The 15160-nt window shown below is 44.1% G+C and overlaps 1 protein-coding gene across 2 annotated transcripts in view; it reads right to left on the reverse strand.

Annotated features, from left to right (window-relative positions):
• Positions 1–15160, reverse strand: part of TBC1D20 (TBC1 domain family member 20) — an 81150-nt gene that overhangs the window by 52844 nt on the left and 13146 nt on the right. The window contains exon 2 of one of the 2 annotated variants that reach the window (XM_086932721.1): positions 1362–1481. The exons of the other annotated variant lie outside the window; for it this stretch is intronic. Within the exon in view, the coding sequence (XP_086788847.1) occupies positions 1362–1452 (91 nt within the window). The 5' untranslated portion in view covers positions 1453–1481. The remainder of the gene's footprint in view (positions 1–1361; positions 1482–15160) is intronic. 2 annotated transcript variants of the gene reach the window in all.

Genomic DNA, 15160 nt, shown 5'->3' on the forward strand with positions numbered 1-15160 from the left:
GTAGGCGATTTGCGCTATATAAATACATGTACATTTACATTTACATGAGTAGGCAGGAGGGTATTGGTGTAGTGATGTGAAAAGCTGGTCGGTGGTGATTTTCTTCCAGTTTCTGCGTGGAATAGGTTGTGGTTGGTTGTGGGTCGTGGCCTTTTTGTAGATGAAATGCACACAGCTGTGGTCTGTCCAATGGAGAGCTGAGGTATGATTGAAGGAAATGTGTTTGCTGGATGTGAAGATTGGGTCTAGCGTGTGTCCGGCACAGTGGGTGGGCGTGTTTACCAGTTGTTGGAGTCCGAGATTTGCGAGGTTGTCCAGGAGGGTGGTGGTATTGTTGTCGTTATCCTTTTCCAGGTGGAAGTTGAGGTCTCCTAGTAGAATGTAGTCCTCGGACAGCCTGTGGGCTGATGAAGTCCGCGATGTCTTCGCCAAATTGTGTGCGTGGTCCTGGTGGTCTGTAGATAAGGGTGCCTCAGAGTGGTCTTGGGGTCGATGTGGATCTGGAAGTGGAGGTGTTCGGCGGTTGCGAGGTTGTCGTCGGAACTGGTCGTGATGCGGATGGTGTTCTGATGAACAATGGCAATGCCTCCACCTATTTGGTTGGTGCGGTCTTTATGGATAATCTTGTAGCGGTCGGGGATGGCTATGGCGATGTCTGGTGTTGATGAGGCGTTCATCCAGGTTTCTGTTAGAAAGGCGACGTCCGGCGATGTGGAGTCGAGAAGATTCCAAAGTTGAATGGCGTGCCTGTGGACTGAGCGGGTGTTAAGAAGGATACATTTCAGGTGGTTGGTGTCGGGACTCGGTTTGGTGTTGGTGGATTTGGTGAGGGTTCTGATGCAGTCAAACTTGCAGGAGTTGCAGGTGAATGGTCCATGGGTGTGTCCTGGGGCGGCTTGGACGCAGTTAAGGAGTCGGCCAGGGTTAAGTGCTGAGAGGGTGGCTGCGTCGTATGTAATGCGGGGGGAGTGGGTTTTGCGGGGGACAGGGGGTCTGGCGCTGGGCACGGTCCAGGCGCGGATGGGCCTAGACGGGCTTACCTTTGGCGCACCTTCGGCACGCATGGGGCGCGACCACTGCGTGTGAACGCTGCGCGGGAGGGCATCTGTCATATACAGAAGGTGGAGGGGGCGAGGGAGGAGCAGCTGGGAGGCGTTAGCGGGGCGGGGAGGCTGTCCACGAGGCACAACAAACAAAATGGCTGCGAAAACAAGCAGACCTGCAGCAGGACGAGATTGGGGCACACAGATGGATGGCGCTATGGGCAGAGGTACCAGCACAATCAAACAGTAATAGTAATTTTAAACTGTCACCAGACCTTGGCAAAGCCTTTCATTCACACATTTGTGTTTCAAAGTTACCTGATCTGCTGGGCGGCTTTCTAGATTTCTGCATCCACCGCCCTCGTAAACACCCCTCGCCTCCTGGTGTGAAGGTACAAGCCGTTAGCATGTTGTTGTTTTTTTGTCATTGCATCGAGGCTGTATTAAAATAAATAATATACGTATCCATACAGATTGAAGAGCGATGTTGCGTCTCCTGTTTAAGTTTTTTAATAAAGACAACGCACATTTGAATTTAAAAGCGTGGGTTCTAATCCCGGGGTTTTTTTTGGGCAATTTTATATAGCGTGAACTCAGAGCGCTTCACATGAGCACCTGTTATGTTACACTAGGACACATTTATTTCTTGGTAGGCGCAGGGAGATTAGGTAATCACAGAATGCTGAGCCGACACTGAGGCTCGAACCCGGTTCCCCAGCTTCAAAGTCGGCAGCTCTTGCCGTAAGGCCACATCCTCTTCCCCAACGCTTCGACAACTGACCCATGATGATTCTGGACGAGTATGTAATTCGACCACTGCGCCAACTTGTCGTGCGGTTTTGCTTCACCAACTCCCCCAAGAAATGATGTTTGCAGCTCTAATGCGTTAGATGCTTTTTCTACATGACTCAAGTTTTCTGTGCAGAGCTACAATGCTTCTCGGAGCCATGACGTCCACATATCAAACTTCATTATTCACAGCTACTTACAGGGTGATGTGAAGCAAGGGGAATCCTTACTGTTAACAAATATACCCTGAAAATGCATCAGCCCAACTTCTTATTTGCAACGAAACAGGCAACCGGACTTCCGTATATTTTTAAGCGAGCTCCGGTTATGTTAACTGTTTTCCCTATAAACAACCAGGCTGACACGGAGTATATCACAGATATAATACCTTCTTTATTGAGAGCCTGAAGTCTCCTAGCCACGACTCCCAGCGGTTATTACGGCGGGCTGGGGAGCTCCTCCGAGTCATGGGAGGGAGGCAGAGAGGCGGCGGGGGAGGGACTGGGGGAGAGAGGGCACTGTGCATACCAATGCCGAGGGAGAAGAGGCAGAATGCGGCATGAAGGCAGCGTGATCAGGCACATCTCCTATCCCGGCAGGCACGCATTGTGCTGAAAATGCTGCCTCAGCAGAAAAACCACTGAGTCTACTGGGATCCCCCTGTCCTCCCCGTGACCCTGTGCTCCTCTGAGCTCTGTGCCTGCTTCACAGCTGTGGTGAAGACTTCTCTTATCTGCTTGCTAAATAAACAAGCAGATAAGAAAATTCTTCACGGCAGCCGCAAAGCAGGCAATGGTGTCCGGAGGGGCCGTCCAAAAAACGGACAGGGTGGCAACCAAAACCCTAATTTCCAATGGGAAGCCAGCGTTTACCATAAACGCTGACACTACCCAATGGAAATGAGGGGCGGGGCTTAGAGTCCCTTTTAGATTTTTTTTTATATACAATAGCTCTCGCAGGCGAGGAGACCTAAAAAGGTACAGCCCCAAATCCCTCCTTATGATGGTCTGGCACATGAAGTAACCAGGCAGAGATGAAAGGTGCTCAGCAGTACAAAGGGATAAAGTTTACCTTTTCAAAACTAGGGGCATCAATACATACATTAGCGTGACTAATGCACACTACCATGAGTCCCAACTGCTTTATTCTAGAAAGAGGGTGCAAGTTACTAAAACTTTATCTTGATCATAGCAATTAAGCGGAGATAACATTGTGGATCACTGCACCTGCTGAAGATGGTAAAAAAAGGGGGAGCAAAGTACAGTTGAAAGTCAATTGGCTCAGTGTCAGTGTGACAACCTGCTCATTTCACATTTCTGGAAACCCTGTATACAGGACTCTTACTTAGTGCTCAAGATTATGCATGCTGCTCACCAACAGAGCGCTAAACCGGGTTGGGTTACTTGGGGATCAAGAGTGCTTAGTTTGTAATAAGTTCAGGAGCCCAAAGTTAGTCTTAAGAGACAGATGCCAAACACTGATGGTGTTACTGAACACAGACTGCCTAATCTTCACTCTACACTCCCAGTCTTTACCTACTCAGGCAAGTTCCTTTTTTTGATACTGTTTTTCTATTTTTTCTTCCTCCTTTTTCTTCCTTTCTCTCTCTTCCTCTGGGACAAAGTCAGATACAAGAAACAAAGTCCTGGTCCCCAAATGAGTACTGCTGCCCACCACCTGCAAACACCGAAAGAAATTAAGCAGTGCAGACTCCCCAGCGTAGGGTACAACTGTCCCCATGATCAATCGGTTACACTAATGATTGATGTGGTTGGTCCTAGCAATAGACTTACGCTTTTTTATTTTTACTTGACTCCAGTCAGGAATGTGCCTGCATGCCTTTCCCTGGGAAATCCATAAAGTGTGTTATAGCTGGATTCTGTACGATTCTATTTGAAGTCTAACTGGATGTGCGTGAATAAACGTGAGTAACATGAGGTGGTGTATTAATGTTGGAGTCATCCCTGAATATATATATAAATTGTAGGGTGTTCCAGCAGGTTAATTGCAGCCAAGTTAGCTGCCTTCCATGAACCTGCATGCCCTCCTGCACTGCTCATTAAGATTCCCACCTCTCATATGAAGACACTGCAAAATTCAATGCCTATCTCAGAGTCATTTTCTCCAGCAGAGATCATTTGTTGTAAATAACTGAAACTGAACCAGCACCAAAAGTCAAGGTGTGATTTGGACAGAGAGCACCTCCTTGAAGATAGTGGCCTGGAATCTGGCCTGGGGCACACCGTTTAAAGAAAAATTGTCTGCCTGCCCCTTCCCCATATGATATGCTTTGTGCACGGAGCGGAACTGCCTACATGGAACCCACACAAGGGAAAGTACCCGTTTTACCACCAAACAGTTGCAACGCAGGATTACTGTAATCAATGATGCAGAGGGAGCTGTGGCACCGGGTCCCAGGAGTGTGAGTGGCCCACAGCAACTCCAATAGATGTTTTTCAGTTCCAAACAGATAATGCATTTCCCCCATGATTCATTATTTCGAAAAGGTTATTGTGAACTTTACACTTAACTGGACATTTGGGAAAATGAGCTGTCTCTAGGATTGGAAGAAATCTGGCCGCTCAAGTGATCCCAGTATTCACCTTTTTACTCAGAGCTCTAGACAACAGTGTAGAGCACGGTGAGAACCAGGAGGTACGACTTTGTCAATCTCCCTATTGGAAGTAAGGATTAGATCCCACTGTTAAGAAGAAACTCAGCTGCACTAAAAGGATTTAACTGTAGAAATTCTGGAGTAGAGAGAATCTACCTGTCCAGCGTGAGCTTCTTGCCATGATTAATTGAGAAAAGCAGATCCTGGCAAGACTAGGAGCTATGGCCAATCTGCAACACACCGATGTCAGCATCCTGTTGTGCACCAGATTACCATAAACGGCCACTGTATCTGAACCCTACATTGCCACATGATGTTCTGAGCCCAATATCTCCAAGAGGCCTCTGCACCTGCACCCAGAATAGCTGCATCCCCTTCCTCATCAGATGATCATGGGAGTCATGTGCACCTGACTCCTGCATTGCTGTTTATTCAACTGGCTGATTATCCTGTGTGGGTGGCATTCCCCGCCATTGTAAACAGCATCATTTCCTAAAGTAAGAGTCGAGTGTGCACTGCTTCCGCACCCACCTCAGATGGTCAGTCCAAAGGATGGGCTTGTGTACCTGCCTGCCCCTTCTTCATGAAGCCCAGACAACACCTCTGGCAACACATGTGGCACAAAGGACACGGCAACCTCAGCCAGCCGCATGGCACCACCCACACAAATGGAAAAAAAGAACACATGTAGGCCTGGACTGCACATGACCATACTCAGGGTATAAGATCGGAGTATGTAGACTCTACTACACGTTATGTCTAGAACTCGCTTCAGTTGCAGAGTACCTTAAGGAACAAAGTCAAACAAAACTGTTGATGCTGCACGACTTATTCAAGTTATTAAGTATATTTACCGAACAGAATAAAAATATTTTTTTTTTAAAATAACAAATCTATTTATTGTAAGGTTTAAATGTGCAGCCAGAACTAGACAAACACCCCACACCAACCTCCATGACAACGCTTCGACTGTTCACCCATGTTGACCACTGAAAGGCAGCTTAAAAGGAGGCTCATGGCATTTCAGTGTGCTTGCAGTAGTATCTGGTTTCCCCTTTTCTGGAACAGCAGCAATACTTAGGATTTCCTATCTGTCCCAAAATTGTGCAGACCACGAATAACTAGCCTGACACAAAGCAACCCATAACCCGAATGGAGGACCTTTGGGCTGCCATTCACAAACATGCAGTCCAAAGCCATCTCTATTCAAGATCATCAGCAAAACACAATAAACTGCAGAAAAGAATGACTATCTGAAGTACAAATCAGAATGACAGACAACTCTATTTTGCTGGACCCAAAGAAGAAATCACTCTAATGTTTATCCCAACATACTCCAAAACATTTCCACAAACTTGAAGATCCAGTGATAATTCCCCCAACAATGATCTCAGAGGAGCCAAACGTTTTCTTTTCAGCTCAATTCTCACCTCGCATGCGGCTCTTCTTTCAAGAGACTTGTTAAATCTACAAAAATGTAGCACATTCTACCCCATAAAGGTACATTCTGAGTAGAATAATGTCTACCCTTCTCACACATTCTCTCATGCAACACCGTCCTAACTGGAGCCACGGTCAGTCCTCAGGCTCCACTAATTGTAGCTCTTAAGTCAACAGCACACCTCATATTTGGATCTGGATGTTAGCTACATCAATCCAGTGTTTGAGGAAAAACACCGACTCCCACTGGAAACGATAATGCAGTTTCCAAAGCACCTACTAGCCACATCTTCACTGCTTTCTCGAATACCTTTAGAGGAACAAGAAGTCTAAGAAGCCCTTCTAAGGCTCAATGGGTAACTGGAATGATGCATTGTATGGAGTCGGACATAGTGGTCCATGAAACAAGAGGCAGCTCGGTGAAGTTCCACTAGTGGGAGGACCATGGAGAACTTATTACGGCCTCGACTGGGAGCCCATACTCACCCAACACACTTCCTCATTGGACAGACATAGTCTAACACTCAACACTGGCCCAGGAACAGGAGACTTCTATCATACTCTCTGGATTTGCCCGAATATTCAACTCTTCTGAGGGGGCGGTCCTGACAGAGCTGGGGGAGGTGCTAGAGACCACCATACCCTCAGATACCAAACTTGCCCTACTGGGAATGACGAATGATGTGGGTTTGGCGAGACCCCTGCTGATCTTTCTGGTGCTGGCTTTGGTGGTGGCCAAGAGAGATGTGGCCCGAAAGTGGGGGGCACCAGATACGCCGCAAATACAGGAGTGGAGGAGGGGAATGGATCTTTATATGGCTGCCGAGAGAGTTACGTACAAGGCGAGGGGGTGCCCCAAGAAATTTGGCAGGGTATGGGGTAAATGGAGGCATTATCATGGGCTGGATGGAGGGTTATGAGACGCAGGGAGGGTTTGAGACCTCATTCTTATGGGTGCAGAATGTGATGTGGAGAATGTGGCGGATTTGGGTGAGACTCTTAACTGAACCATGTGACACAGTGAACAATGTTGTTGCTCAAAAGAAGGGAAAATGGATAAGGGAGCGGGGGGAATGGGTGTGTTGCTCGACATTGACATGCGTAATGTTTGTTTCCATGAGGCAAAATGCTAATAAAAATGTTTCCAAAAAAAAAAAAAAAGCACTGGCTCAGGAACAGGAATGCATATAGACACTACAGTAGTGAAGGGGACAGAGGGGCGAGAGAGGCCCAGCTGCTCAGTCATGTAGCCAATGCTGTTGAAGAGTTATACAGATGATGCATGTCCTGGATGAATTGCTGGATACACTTATTGTGATTTATGAAATGGTGGTAGTTTTTGCTGATGTTATGCATAAAACAATAAAGATGCATATGTGTTAATTCTAAGAAGTCAATGCATTGCAATATGGGAGACTCACAAAATCAGGACTAAATAAGCCATCAAGTGATCATTCTCACTTTTAACATCCTCTAGTCAAACTGTCCCCCACCAGAAATTTAAATCCAATCTATTCTCATCTCATTCTATTACCACTGAACAAAGTACACACTGCATCTTTCCCAGCAAATAATTCTCACTTGCTCCGTTAATAGCCTTCTTGGTCGGCATTGACATATATTTTTTACCATCTAATTAACTGCAACTAGACTTGTTTGGACTCCTCTCTCTTCAACCCAAATGACTTTCTTATTAATAAAATAATTCCTAAATTGTGCAAGTATAGGACTGCCTGTCCCTAACTCGCCTGAGAGGATGCTAAAACTGAGGAGCGGTCAGTCAGATACATGTAAAGTAGCTCCATGTGAAGGGCATACCCACAATCAGACTTGTTTTTGCATACATTACTTCTCATGTTGACACATAACAGAACCACTATATAATAGAAAGGCACACAAGTATTTACTAAGTAAATACCTGCACCACTAAATTCAGACAGAAATGATTAAATATTAACACTAACAAGCTACAAAGGGCAGAGACCAATGAAACCCGCACTCTACCTAACCGGTAGTGTCGTTTAGTGACTAGGTGCACGAAACCTGGGAGCGCTACCCCCTCCACCCCCCACAACTTGTAAGTAACAACCTACAAATACCCTTCACACCGGAGGAGGAGTGTGTGGTTATCAGGCTGAAGCAAACTATTTCATCACCGTTTGGAGCTAAAATATTAGTTTGAACATACAATTGGGAAGTGAATCAATGAGTATGACCTGAGGATTACCAGATCTTACAGAAGAGACACTATTTAAACAAACCATTTCCATACCATATTACTCAGAGGATCATATACACTACTAAAAGCCCTGAAGAAGTCTCTAAAAAAGAGACGAAACGCGTTGGCTATGGCTATGTGTTGGATGATTTTATCAAAAGAAGAAGTGTCTAAGCTTGAATAATAAAGGAACAAAAGATTTGGAAAAAGAATGTTGACTCTATTTGGATCATTTATTGTCTTATGTGCTTACTGTGAATACATGCTGAAACATATTTTGACCACAATACAAATTTTGATGTATTAATTATTGTTAGTGTGATGAAACCATTCTTTGTTGTGCCATGATAAAATATTAAATTTATAGAACAATTTGATTCATTATCTGAACTTGGAAAAAAGCACAATTAAATTTGGCCATACCGAGGCCCCTGACTGCTGGGTTTCAAAGGCTCCAACCTTACAGAATGTCCAGTGGTTCAGAGGGATTCTAGGTTCATCTTCACATGATTAAAAGAAAGGCATTAATGGCTCAAAATTAAAAAAAGAAAAAAGTCCCTGAAGACACGAGCATGGCATCACATGTGCAATGCAGCAACTTGGCAACTCTATTATAGTCTTATGTCAGGATCACAAGACAGGCAGATTTGGATCAGTTGATCGAATCTCAGCATTACCCAGAAAAGCAAGCCGAACTGAGGAATAATCTCTCACACGCCAAGAGGCCCGTATGGCAGGGTAAGGTAGACCTTGAAAGGTCTTCTTGCTCGCTCACAAAGTCGAGGAAGATTTACTTAGGGCTAGTGCGTTGACGGATTTACTGGAGCCAACTGGTGAGCAAATTCATTTGCTGGTCAGTGTCCCTTTAAACGTATACAAATTCTGCAGGCCACGAAATGTTGGCAGCCAGATGCCTGTGACCTGGCATTGGCTTTGTGTGCGTTTAATTCATATGTGTTCAGAAGAAATCTAATAATTCCAAGGATCTAAGCAGGGAAATGCCAAGCTCACTCTTGCTATTTATAGGCAATGTTACTAGTCCTTGTGTTTACTTAAGCATCACGTATGCCACTTGGAAAAAAGCACAATTAAATTAGGCCATACTGATGCCCCTGACTGCCAACTTTGTAAGGTTTATTAATTTTTCGATAAGTAATGTGGGTTCAATGTATGAAAATAAACAACAATTTTAAATGGCTGTTCTTTGAAACCCTTTTTGCAGTGTTCCGAATACTAGCTCATTCCTGATCTTCTATATGGTTGCCCAATCAGCCTCATATTTTACTCTAAGCTTTCTAGAGAGCATTTAAAGATATCAATGAACACCCAGTATAGCAAAGACACGATCCTGGTCCCTCAGGCCAAAGTACACATCATATGTGGCCCTTATCTGGTCCTAATATCGTTTGAGAGTCCCACCTTTGTGTATGTCACCACCTTTCCCAAACCCTTCTCTCCCTAGTGCTATATTGGTGGGCTTAGATCAGGTTGTGTACGCCTAATGCAGCATGCCTAATAGTTCGTAAAAATAGCTTTCGATTAAAGTAAAGTCCTCTTTTTGACCTTGGAGGTAAGAAGGATGTTGAGCATGTTCTCTGTTGATGGGTCATCTGAACTACTCTGAACTACTCTCCTAGGTTGTACTTTAAGCCACTCAGCCCTACAAATTTGCAGCTAGATAATACAGATCATAGTCTGGTGCAACTAAACCACCCTCCTCTGTTGGTAGTCTCAACTTTGTCAGTGCAGAGGGGCCCCACATCAAGTCTACCAGCATTGCATACAATTCTCTGGAAAAAACAAGCAATGCAAATCAGCATGGTTTCAAAGTAATAAAAAAGAACACATGGTAGTATCAGGTAGAGTGCTACCCTACTGGCTATGGATAAAGGCATAATCGATAGTGGCAGGGTTCTACAAAAGGATACGTTTCCCCTTGTTGCTGCTAGTGGTGATCTGATATTCTCGTCTGGAATATCAGTCTCGTTGTGGTACATTCGTGCTCAGATATTTAACCCCTTGCATGCTGCCGCGATTCTGCACCTGTGCGGCAAAATCGCAAGTGGGCGGGTTTATGACGGCCCCCAGCCGTCATCAGCACACGAGCACCATAGTGCATGATGGATGGGGGCCGTCATCAGCATGCAAGGGGTTAAACAAGGTTGCGGCCCATCTTGAACCCTGGCAAGCCATGGGGACATTTACTCAACTAAAGTCTAGATGTATTGGAGCCTGCCAAATTCTTCTAGTATCTTTATGATTCTGCCTGCTTCATACCTAATTTCATGGAGGACCAGCAGCATAACAGAGGCAAATCCAATTTCTCCAAATCAGAAAATAGAAATGTCTAGCTCTGTGCATCAAATGCTTTTAAGACATCTATAGCCAATACCAAGGCTCTCGGAGTAGGGTTGCTGACTCATCTAACATTCAGATCACATCTCTTATATTCACCATCCTGTTACTACATGGCATAAACCCACATTGATCTGGATGTCTTAATCGAGACTAGCTGGAGTAATCAGCTAGCCAATACTTTACTTAGAATTTTGTAGTCCGTATTGATAACCGCATGTACTCCATCGGGTCTCAACCAGGGTTAAGAATGGGCACTATTAGTGCTTCAAGAGCATGCTCTTGCAGTATTGTTCAGAATAACTAAGTTCTGCACCAGAAACTCTATAAGGGTGGGTAGGATTCTGCCAGGCAGCTGTCAAACCCTGTGGCTTTGTCCATGGCCATTCCTGTAAAAGCCATTTTCATCTTCAGCTGTATCCAGTGGAAGTGCCTCAAGTCTCGATCTCGCAATGTATTTCTCCATCTCCCTCTCAGCCACCACCTTGTGCGATTTATATAGGTTTGAATAATACTCTACAAATGCACTATTATTTTCTACCTGTAAATGGATCATAGCACCCTTGATCATGCGTACTCCAGCTGCTTAAGCCCCGCCTGAGTCAGATTTCAATAGCCAGGCCAACAAGCATCCCTCCTTGCTCCCCTCACTTTGTGATCTGGTTTGATGTGCCCTGTAGTCAAAACATGCAAGCTTTTCGGTAAGTTGGAGTACATCCCTTTCATCTAGAAGTTCAACACACATAAGTAGTTACAGGCTGTATCTCAAGCTCACAAACTTTTCACTCCTGATCTTTTAGTCCCGTTAACAGAATCAGTCTAGCTCCATGAAAGTTTTTACATAGAGCCCATGTACTATTGTCTTGAAGGCACTCCGTTCTACCAATGCACTGGAGACCAATCCCTCACTATTGCTAAAATACGGTTGTATCCCCGAAAACGGGGCGCTATAATTCAGTGACCTGAATTAGCCATGTAGCAATCACCACCCTCTGTTTGAACCCACTGTATGGCTAGCAACAGGGTTTGCGATCCGACTGAGTCTTACATAAGTAGTCTACTTAGGTCACTGTGGAGTTGAGCGGCCAGTGCAGATTATTCTGTCTAGCCCAACTTGTAAATTGAGTGTTGGTGAGTAAAAGGAGTACTTTCTATCGATAAGGTTGAATGTCATACCATGAATCTCTTAGTCCCCAATGGTGCAACTATCGGCGAGTGCCAGAGCACTTGTTATTACTAGCTCAGAGGGCAGGAGTCTGTTGTGCAATTGATCCAAGATCTTGTCTATCACACTGTTAACAAGCATTGTCATAGCCAATAGGTCTCGCCTTTGGGACCTTATAAGTGTTTAGCCCTGCAACAGTTGATGTTGTTGCACCAAGGAATTGGTGATGCATAACTAAATACTTATGAGGTCCCAAAAGCGAGACCTATTGGCTATGCCAATGTTTGTTTCCATGTAGCAGGTGAGCTTACAATAGAGCGTACAGCAAACGGAGTCACATCTAGGTGTCTGGGTGTGTATATGGTTTGAACAAACGTTCATGACAGGACATGATTGTGGACTCAGCTGCCAAGGTTGAAGACAGTTGATTTCCCACAGTATCTGTTACTGTGTAATAGACGTGTTGAAACTATATGCTCATCCAATCTTTGGCCTCTCTGCAGAGCGCACAGGGGTATGGCCACATATGTGTCAATTGCATTCTATGAAGAAGTGAATGAAGGTGGTACACAACTGTTGAAATATTAACAGCACCTTGGAAAATACAATGCAGCGCACAAGCGTGCGTGTGTGTGTGTTTGTAAGAGATAGTGAGAGGGCATGGAGAAGTGTAGGAGGTGAAAGCAATGCACATGCAGAAGGAGAAAGTGAAACAGCAGCGCTGGAGAGGAAGGATATGACGCGTGAGGCATGCAGTCAAGGGACTTAGAATGAGATGTGTGACAGAAAGGGGGTAACAGAGAGAGATTGTAGACTAGAGGAAAGTAATGTGAAAAGAAGAATGGGATAGATTACTTACTGATTTAATGTTGAATAAAAATCAGTGTTACCAAGCATTCGTAAAGCCAATCGGTATGGCTTGTTTTCGACGCATGCGTTTGGTGTGGTGTGCTGTATTTGGCTGCACTAACACAGATAGAGACACATGAACACCAGCCACAATGTGGCACGCTATGTCAAGCACAGGAGTTGGCAAACAAAAGCATTTGGTTGGTTACTGGCTATTGATGTGTAGTGCAGCAATGATGCTTGGATGTTTACGTAAACAGCTGGCTGGAGTCTTGGAAAATGGAACACGAGCAACACTGTCGATGCAAGATGAAGCAGGAAGGCGACCTTGTGTTTTAAAAAGGGTGCATTTATCACGTCCTACCTCAATTGTCCAGAACAATCAGCGCCGCTGTTGACAGAGACGGACAGGAGAAAAGGCAACGGAGAGACAACTGCAGGATTTACATACCAGCGAGTGCCCTGCCGTTGCACGGAACTATTTACAAGGACACCCACATTCGCTCCCCGATACCGGATTCAGCCCGCATCCCTGACTTAACGGCGTGGCTGGATTAATGGAAAAAAGACAAGTTTTCAGGTTGCAATCACGAACAAATGGCTATTTACAAATGCATTGGATTTTTAAGTGGTTATGAGGAATGGGGCCGCATCTTTCACTAATCAAAAAGCGACATTGTTCTGAGCCTGTAAAGGTGTAAATAACATTATTTGAGCAGCCTTCAACAAACAGCGCCGCTGTTGACAGAGAGACGGACAGGAGAAAAGGCAACAGAGAGTTTAATCGCAGCTTTAGGACTTGAATTTAATCAAATCCAAAACAATTAGATGGAAAACAAGCACGAAAGTGAAAGCTCATTGAGGCACGCAAGGCTTAATGAGCCTTGATGGAAACCCACATGGCGGCTGCGCGCGTGCACGCTCGCGTGAACGTAAGCGCTAGGCCATCAAAAGCCTGTGGCAGTAATTTAAAAAACCCACACACTAAATTTCTCGAAGAGCAGCGCATGTGCTGGCTCAATGAGACCTAAAAACCCCTACCACCACCATTGGGTAGTTAGAAATACACTTTATTGCGCTCTCAGCAGAAAAATCCCACATCAAGTTTAATAAAGCATTCTATCAATTCAGTTTGAGGCAGATAACACATGTTAATTTTAAAAGCGTTCTGAATCCAAATGTGTATGCCATAGATGGCAAGTAATATAGCGCATCATGTTGAGCACCTGCTGCTACAATCTGGAGTTAGGAATTTCAAAATCTGAAGTGGCATCTACACACTTCATTCCTAAATGTTTCTTAAATATTTTACTAATTTAAAATGTCATATCAAAGCAATAATCAATAGATCATAAATACTTAGTGTTAAAGCCTTACAAGTTAAATCGAACATATTTAGATATTGGTATAATACCTTATTACATGCACCACTAGAGTAGGGCAAAGTTGTCTTCGGAATAAATCACTCTTTCTAGATAACCAAATTAATATTCTGTGTAGTAATTTTTAAAAATGCGTTCAAGCCCGGTAAACCTTGTTTACTTTTGTCTGCCCTAGTTTAGCATCAGTGGGGTCCAGCGCTTTCCTTCCTTCCTCTGCCGGAACCCACTCACATACATCATTGCGCACTTCCAGGTCTATCCCACTACAACCAGTGCATTGTAATACACCTCTGCGGTAGAATCATGCACAGCGTAAAAACCTCTAACTCGGTTTTCTTTCTTAAGTCAAGGATGCAGGCTTGCAGTACAATGTTCCAATGTGCAATCAATCAAATTCTCCACAACCAGCTGCAAACTTTTAACTTCAGTTTCCCATAATAAGCTAGCCACTAATGTATGCTTCCACACCTTATGCATCAGATCTGTTCTAACGCAAATCACATTGAGGAAATGTATCTGGCAGTTGTGGGTACATTTAGAGTATAATAGTTAGCTTGTAGTAATAGTCTGCATACATACTTCCATCAAATTAAATAGTTATTGCAGAACAGTCAGTTCAGTTCAGTTTATAACTTTATTCGAGTGTTTTAAAAACATCATAAAAGTATACAGTTAAAATGTTACATATACATGACAAGCAAAATGAAGAACAAAGAGAGCTTTGGCATATGGTGTGAGAATTGCTGCACATAATTTACGGGAAAACCATACTAAGTCTTGCTCTAATGGATTTCAAAATGAAAGTGGCAGTAAAAAAACATATATCTGGACTTGAAAGTGAGAATAAAAGCCTCATAGCGTTACCAGTAGTATACATGGAGTATTTAAGGAACATAGGCTTAAGATAACAAATACGCTGCGCTTTATACAAAGGACAGAGTAGTAAAAAGTGCGGTGTGCTTTGTGTAGTAAAACCGTCACATGGACAAGGAATAGCTGGGTGAGATTTCATTGTGGGGAAGGCCACCAGGTTATGTGCTATACCTAATCTCAACCTTGAGAGAACAAACTGATGAGACTGTCTGTGGATAACATTAAGGTACATGGGTATACCACGACTATCATCTTTCAGTGAGTAATGAAAAGTATGTGTAGAATATTCACTGGTAGCATTACTTCGTGCATCAGATTTCGCCCTCAGATAATCGTTTTTTAGTTCCTGTTTGCTCAGAGAATTCAGACAGGTGTGGTCATTACAAATATCCATGTCAAACAGATCCTTCACAGTTGAGATCACATATTTTA

Source organism: Lissotriton vulgaris, chromosome 7 (genome assembly GCF_964263255.1).
Source record: "Lissotriton vulgaris chromosome 7, aLisVul1.2, whole genome shotgun sequence".
Taxonomy (NCBI): domain Eukaryota; kingdom Metazoa; phylum Chordata; class Amphibia; order Caudata; family Salamandridae; genus Lissotriton; species Lissotriton vulgaris.